General features: G+C 40.2%; 1 protein-coding gene across 1 annotated transcript; it reads right to left on the bottom strand.

The window, feature by feature from the left end:
• Window positions 1-886: 886 nt before the first annotated feature.
• LOC138756528 (nuclear factor interleukin-3-regulated protein-like) lies at window positions 887-2280 on the bottom strand. The gene has a single exon (XM_069922988.1). The coding sequence runs from the start codon at window positions 2064-2066 to the stop codon at window positions 1056-1058; it is 1011 nt and encodes a 336-aa protein (XP_069779089.1). The 5' UTR covers window positions 2067-2280; the 3' UTR covers window positions 887-1055.
• Window positions 2281-8488: the final 6208 nt, after the last annotated feature.

Here is an 8488-nt window from a genome sequence, read left to right on the forward strand (position 1 = left end):
CTGGAAGCTACATGAAAAGGAAATGCAGAGGGGAGATTGTGGATGAATAGATGGGTTGAACAGGAATTTACCTCTTTCCACATATTACCATAACTCGATTTCTAGGATTCCCCGCTTTATAACCAATTGTTAACTTAAGACTGAAAAATATTGTCTGATGAAATGAATTGGTCATCTGGAACACTCATTTGCTAACACAAACTGGCATTTGATTATCATCAACAATTTTTTTTAAATACTAATTCAAAACCCAGAAACCACAACTGAAATATTAATGGATGGAAAAACCTTCTTGGCACTTTTATCTGCTACCAATTAAATGTAATGAAAAAGTTGCATCCAGCTTTGAGGCTACTCAGATATGTTATTTACTACATAAATGAAGAGATAACAGGTGAAGAACACTGGGCTGTTCACAGAAATGGAGGGCACAACAGCTTACATTCTCATAAGCCTAACAGACTTGTAGATATCTGATGAGCATTCTTCAGCCAAAATATTGCAGCAGGAGGAATACTGTTCATTAAATAGCCTGGTATATGAAATACATGAATCGACAAATTTTGAAGAGCGATTCCTGATTCAATGCAACACAGAATCCAATCGGCAGAAGCTAATTTAGCATGATTAAAGCACCAAAAGAACCTCTAACAACTCTATTTCACAGTTTACTCTTTCCAATCAAGAGTTTAAAAAAAATATTTGTTTGTATTTCATTCATAAAAAATACATAATTCTTGAAATACTGAATCACAGCAATCGGATAAAATCCTGTGACATTGGAAAAACAAGATTTTGGGGATTTTTTTTTTTATAAACACAATTTATATAGAATGATCTCCCTGTGGCTTTTTACCCTCTTCCCCACCCCCCCATGAATCCAATACTCCCAAAATATTATCTTTGATTCATTTCATAATGAAGTTCCACATCAACTTGTAATTCTTACTCTCCCAACAACATCAAAAAGTAAGAATTCATGACCGATGAAAAATTCAGTCACAATTAAAAAGTTTGAATTAATCTGAATAACAAGTTGGTAATAAAGTAACAGGTTAAAGTGCTGCTTTGCAATCATAAATACCATCACACACACTCACATCACTGTCTTTGATCTCGTTCATTGAAATTCTAGTATTCTCAAGTGGAGATTCACCCTTCCAGGACATTTCAAGATCAAATTCTGGAAGATCCTTTCTTTCTTTGGCAAGTATTGGTTTTGCCTTTATTCTCAGTTTGTGAGGAAGAGCAGAGCAATTTGATTTCACAGGTGGCGAGCATTCAAATCGACAGTTCTTGAAATGAGAGAAGTCGTACATCTTTGGAATCTCTTCTTCTGCATCATCTCCTGACTCCCTCTTGCTGCTCACTTCTATTACACTTGAAGGTTTATAACAGGAATAGGCTTCACTGAATGAGTAGGGATATTTAGAACATCTTAAATGATCCAGAGGAATATGCTGCATGGAGCACTCAGCAGAGTTGGCAGGAGGCCACTCCTTCTGCCCTCCAACCGAAACTGGGTTAGTGTACAGTCTGTGAAATGGACTCTCTTGTGTGTGCTGGGGTGTGGATTGGGAGTCAATGGAAAATCCTCGTGAGGAATATCTGGTGTGGCTGTTGCAGAAATCATCCCTCAAGGAGGTGTCCATTTCCCTCCAGAAGGAGGTGCCCATCTCCAGGAGGTGGGAGTCCATCTCGATGGTCTTCTGCCTTGCCAGGCACTTCTGCAGGTAGCTGTGCACCAACTGGGCTTCCTGGGCGTAGGCCGAAGAGGTGATGAGGCCGCACCTGACCTTCAGGGTCAGCAGCTCGGCCCGAAGGCAGGCGTTCTCCTCACTCAGCGCCAGCATTTTGCTTTCCAGCACCATGTCATTGAAGCGCCTCTTCTCCCGGGAGCGCTTGGCCGCCTCGTTGTTCTTGCGCCGCTTTTCCCAATAGGACGCGTCTTTCTTCTCCTCGGGCATGAACTCCCTCTTCCTCCGGGTACTTAACTTGCTCCGGAAACTCCCGTGCTTCAAACTCGGAGGCTCCAGGTCCACCACGAGGTCGAAGGCCGACAGCATTTCCCGTGCCTCCGCCACGCCCAACTCACCGAGCGGACTGGCGGCTGCGGCACATCTCCCAGCAGAGGGCGGGGGGCCTCGCGCACCTGCCTGCTCCCGGGCCACGGCCAGCACCGCGCAGGCGCGGCGGGAGGTGGGGGGGGGGGGAATCCCGCGTCCCGATTTCAGCTACACGTGGCGCCTGTCCCGGGCACTTTGCAATGCAAGAGCCAATTAATTCATCAAATCTGCAGAAAAAAACACGCACGTTATTAAAATAAAAGTCCGAGACCCAGTGTCAGTGCAAGTTTGCAACCAAAAATAGCTGTAAGGGATGTAAAAGTTGGACATAGAAGTGGTTTCATTGTTAGGAGGGTGGAACGCTATGCCATTCCCGAAGCGAGTCTTCGATGATCTATCATTGTTCCAGCTGTGACAACAACGTTTGTGCTTACTTTTATGTTTCGCATTACACCCAGGACAGTGAACAGGGAGAGAAGTAAAACACGAAAGTCCGTTAGAACACAAGGCTGGAGAAACTCCTTCATCTAGCTTCCAGGAGCCTGTCTCCACTTTGTTCATACTTGGATGAAGGGCTCAAGCCCGATGTACCTTTGCTTGCACTCTTTGACCTGCTGAGTTTCTCCAGTATTGTGTTTTGACAGTGAGAAGGGTTCTTCTTTCAAGCAGTCTAACCAACTGCTGTACAAACTTTGCCACGGGGTGCAGAGAAGTTGCAAGCTCCGCGCAATTGTGTTCACAGGTATCAGATGTGGGCTGCAAGTCCATTCCGCGGAAGCATTTTTTTCACGATTCATTACCTAATAGTTTCTGATAACAGTTTCTTACTGTCTCTTGATTGCGATATCGTTAAAGAACTAGAACAAAACTAAAATTGTTGCCTTGATGAAGGGCTCAAGACCGAAACGTTGGTTATATAGCTTTATCTTTGCACTATAAAGTGAGTTCCCGCGGCATTCAACCACGGTGTCTGCAGAACTTTCGTGTTTTATTTCATACGCCAATACTGCGTCCGAGCTTCCATCATTTGGGCCGTACATCTGTTTCGTCTTCTTTCTTCCAATACTCTTTTGTTTCCCATTGCTGATTCAATCATTCCTTTCCACGACCATCAGGTTTTCTTTTTATGGCACCCACCCCTCTCACTTCCGCGCTCTCTTTCTCTCTCTCTCTATGGTTTTTAGACTGAATCCACGTCATGGCACAATCAAGGAATTTTGCCACCACACAGGCAATCTAAAAACCTGCACCCTTGTTTATCCAGCCGGACCCCCACCATCTTTTGGAGGAAGCCTGCGGTGCAAATAGTCCAACCACCGGGACTATTGCACTCAGGTACTTGCAGTCTCAAAAGATGCCTAGTGTGAACGACCACGTTATTTTCCCAACATTGCAGTCTAGCCACATATTTCTCTCTCTCTCACCAGTTTCCTTCCTTTTCGCCTGTTTGCCTCATTTGTTTCGCAGGCGAAGTCTCCAGATCACGTCAAATGAAGTCTGCAATGCAATAAGAAACGAAAGATGCCATCATGGATATTGGAGAATAGCCTCAAATGGAGTATCTCATCCAAAGTCCCAGGGACGTGTTCTCGTTTGCTCAGATTCATATTCCTCGCTTGTCTCTCCACCCCCTCCCCTTTTTTTTCTAATTCCCCAACGCAAACTTTAATGTGATGAGCCACAGAGTGTCAGTTTTAGAAGAATCAAATCAAAATATTCAAGGGCAAAAATGAACCGCGATGAGCTCAGCACAACATTCCACCTCCATGTCTAGACATTTTTCAAAGAAACTGAAAAAGTGAAACAAACACCCACTTGGCATCTTGTTTCTGAAGCCAAAAGTGAGATCGCACTTCGAAGAACAAAGGGGATTTGAAAGTTTATAATATTCACTGTTAAAGACACCGCTTAAGTAATAAGAGATTAATATTGTGTTCATATTTTAGATGAATACTTTGGATATACAATCAGGCCTCCTGCATGATCGACTTCCGAAGGTTAACTCTTTAATACTTTGCTCGTGTTCAAATGACCGAAAAGAGATGTTAAGCTGGCTGTGTGAATTTAAGAACAACGAACCCTTGATTTGTTGTCAAATGTAATTACCATCATTTCCTGGCTTCCAGGAAATCTAATTTCTCAATTGCGAATACACATAGCTATGGGATGTGCATCAAACATAACTTAGGAGGATGATATAAATTCTGACTTGAGCTAGAAGAGAACATAATAAATCTCTCTATCACCAGACATAAACTAAAGAGGATTCATACATATCTAATGTTGTCTGACAACTTTGAACTGTGAACATATTGAACAAGCATTAAAAGAACCTAAAATGTTTCCTCTAAAGGGAAACCATTTTAATAATGAGTAAAACTTTATTTTAAGCATGTTCGTATACCATTGTGTACCTCCAGTTAATTTGAAAGAACTTCAGTAGCATTTTATTCAGAGATAGTAACATGTCCTTAAGATCAAAGCATGGGTGTATGTGCAATTGGATAGAATGGCTCTCATTCCATACATTTTAGGAGATAATTACAATTGATAGGTTTGTTTTGCCAATTTTATTTGGTGTGCCAATTTTAGTGTATGTTTTGCAATCGTAGCTGAACCTGGGTATCTATTATTAATACCTGCAAAAAGAAGGCAGGTTTGAATTATTTTACAGAAAAAAAATGGTCAATTAATCAACATCTTTAGGAAAACATGAAGTGTCAAAATTATTTAGTACCATGACCTTCATTTTACATGTTTGAATCAAAACACAAAAACAGACATTAATCTCGAATGTTGTGTGCAGATGTTGTCCAAGTCTTTACAGATTCCCCCTCCCCCACACCTGAAACATCTTTCAATTTCATCTTTTTTTTCTTTTCTTTTTTTTTCTTTTTTTTCTTTTTTTTTTCATTTCAATTTCATCTTAAGTAAATCACAAAATTCTGTAGACACCATGGTTTAAGTAAAAACTCAAAATGCTGGAGAAGCCCAGCAGGTCAAACGGTGTCCTTTATGTAGCAAAGGCAAAAATACATATCCGACATTTCAGGCTTGAGCCCTTCATTAAAGTTACTTTGATGAATAGCTCCAACCCAAATGGACAGATATGTATCTTTGCCTTCGCTCCAAAAAGAACACTATTTGACCAGCTGGGCTTCTCCAGCATTTTGTGTTTTTACTTCGATTTCATCCTGAACTCTATGTAAATAATTCCTTTTGGACTACCTTTCACTTTGCATGTGACAACCATTAGATTTTAGCTGTTATATTTGACCATTGGTGTTTAAATGGTTCAGTAACACAATGATTCCATAAACTGCTAATAGTTGTTTTCTTACTTCAATACATACTTCATCAATTGCGATCTGAATAGGTTTACAACACAATATATCTTTAGTGCCACACTGTAGACTGAGAGGGAAGCAAGTATGTAAAGATGTTATTCTTTTATCATCCAGCCTCTGTGATCTAGGCCTTTTATACTACATGGGATGGTATTATTTTATCTGTTGTAACAACATGTGTAATTTAGGTTTGAAGTAGTTGAATCAAAATGTAGTTAAGAAGGTGAGACAACTTTCAAGAGTGAGAATACCCAAAACATTTTTTCTCAAATACAATTTTGAGCATTTTCAAATGATCTAATCTTCTTTCTGAAGACATGCTGAAATGAAAATTGAATATTTTATAGTCAGTGGAGATTTAAATTTATAGAGTTTTTTAAAAAATGTTAGTGTGTCTCCTAATGGTCTTAAGCTTACTCCATTTCTTGAAGAATAATTTGAAATCAACAGATACACAAATTTCAGATTACAGTACAGGGAAATGGTAAGCGATCTCAGAATTTTTACTAACATTAACCTTATGTCTTTAATTTGTCTTTATTTACAATGCATTTTAGAAGCAAGACCCAGAAAAAAAAACCATGAGGATTTTGGATAGAAAATGTTGGTACAGTGCTAAATTTCAACTGTATTGTTTTAAAAAAGGTATAATTTGTTTAGCTATAACTTGATAATTATTATATTCTGTTTAAAAATATATGCAATTGTTCCCAAGGTTGGCAAAGCTTCCAAAATCTCACACAGAATTTTAAATCAAAAGTTAGTATATATTGCTTATTATAAAAAGACATTGAAATAAAATCAGTTATATTCTTGAATCTATACACGTCATATTATTATTCTAATTCAAAGCATTGGTTAAAGTAGTTTGTAAAACGTCCATAAACTGGGATTTAATCACACATCAAAAATATCAGGTAGCATATCCCTTTATTGTCTTTTAATATTGCTATTTTTAACGTAGTCAACATTAACATCTATTTTAAGAAGTTGCAATATTAAATAATAAACATGAATAGTTCTGTGACTTACCATAAATATATGTCATATAATAACAGGACTTTAGGTCACATACAATGACTTTATACATCTGACAATTTGTAGACACTTTCATACTTTTAAGGCCGTGTCATTCTTTCAAAAGTGGACATTGCACTTGCTCAAACAACATTTCTGACTTCTGCTCAGAGGCACGCTGTTACGCTGGTAGGCGGGTCGGTTTCCTAGGCTGGCAAAATTTACATGCAACTTTCACAAATCTATAGTGCAGAGGCGGAAAATCTAACCCACGACCGTCTTATTTTCCACGAAACCTCATCTGCAAAGTGCGCAATAATTCTTCCATTGGAAGAATCCCTGGTGATTCATTCTCCGCAAACTCGCACCTTCTACGGTTGAAATGTTTGTCAGGCAAATAAAGTCAAACTAAAAAAGAAAGGGTGTTTAACTCCAACATTTCCTCCACCTTTTATTCAATCTAGATATAAATTGTGACCCATTGATTGGTCGGGAGTTACAATATTAATCATTTCCAATCCCAGTGATAACAGGCAACACTGGAACCAGATGAATACTGATGGGTGTTCGCTGGGAATATCAACTGGGTATCGAGCGATTCCAGTGGTGATGGAAAGAGGGGCAGCGATTGCTTGGAGGCAGCGGAAAGTACGGTAGTTTGTCGACATTAGACATGTCTGGTCTGGGCATCGGAGAGTATTGGGGAATGAATACTCGGTGATTTATTTGAAAGCAGCTAGAAAGGGAGAAGATTTGGGGATTCTGTTAAACTGAGTTCAAAGAAAGCATGGTCAAGTATTCGAATATAAGTATGCTGGTCAAGCAAAGATAAAGATACCGAAGCCACGTTTCTGTATCTAACTTTGCTACACAGTTTGACCAGCTGAGTTTCTTCAGCCGCGTGTTTTTACTTCAACCACGATATCCGCAAACTGTCGTGTTTTACATGACAATCACAAGACGCACTTTAACTCTGTCCTGTCAGAAATAAAACAATTTGTATTGCAGTTCGTCTAATACGAATATTTTAATAAAATTAGAATTGTATTGCCAGTAGTTGTTACATGATTGTTTAAATTAGTGTTGTGATTGGATTCCACCATATTTTTACAAATCTCTATTCGACCATCCTTATCGGGAATGTGGAGACAGTGGCAAGACGTGGGGCAATAGAAATTTATTTTTTTTTCCCCGAGATTAGAGGCTATAGCCCCTGTCAGCAGTTTCATCGTCTTCACACAAGTTATTTTAAACCCGTGGAATGAAACACGAAAGTCAGCAGGCGCTGTGATTGTAGGAATAACTCACAACTCTGCCGGTTTCGCAGCGTCCAGAAGTGGTAAAGATATATTACTGATGTTTCGAGCCCAGGTCCTTCTTCAAGTTACGTTGCAAGGCTCTATATATTCCTGTGGACGCTGTGAGACCAGTGTAAGGGCTCGCGAATCTCCGGAATAATGCATGAGGACACAGAAACGTTAGTTTTCCTCTGAGCGATTTGAAGTGACACATTTTCTCATTGAGTGCTTTAAACAAACCAGCCGTGGCTTCTTATAGTCCGAACGTGTTGCTGGGAAGGCGACCAAACCCGGCGAAACTTGAAGAAATGTCGAGCATTTACTTTTCAGTTTGATGCCTTTGTAAGTCATTATTCAGAACAATATTAAATCACGTTTAGCCAGGAGAGCCAACTGATCCCCTTCCCTATTCCCCATCCCCATTCCCGATCCAATCCGCGTCCCCATTCCCGTCCTTATCCTGGTCCCGACTCATCCCCATTCCCAACTCAATTCCCGATACCATCACCATTGGAAATCCCATTCCCGTCCTTATCCAGGTCCCGACTCAACCCCATTCCCAACTCAATTCCCGATACCATCCCCATTCCCGTCCTTATCCCGGTCCTGACTCATCCCCATTCCCAACTCAATTCCAAATACCATCCTCATTGGAAACCCCATTCCTGTCCTTATCCCGGTCCCGACTCATCCTCATTTCCAACTCAATTCCCGATACCATCCCCATTGGAAATCCCATTCCCGTCCTTACCCCAGTCCC

Source organism: Narcine bancroftii, chromosome 3 (genome assembly GCF_036971445.1).
Source record: "Narcine bancroftii isolate sNarBan1 chromosome 3, sNarBan1.hap1, whole genome shotgun sequence".
Classification (NCBI taxonomy): Eukaryota; Metazoa; Chordata; class Chondrichthyes; order Torpediniformes; family Narcinidae; genus Narcine; species Narcine bancroftii.

Coding starts and splice junctions, on each gene's coding strand:
- LOC138756528 (XM_069922988.1), bottom strand. CDS start 2,066: ATGCTGTCGGCCTTCGACCTCGTGGTGGACCTGGAGCCTCCGAGTTTG.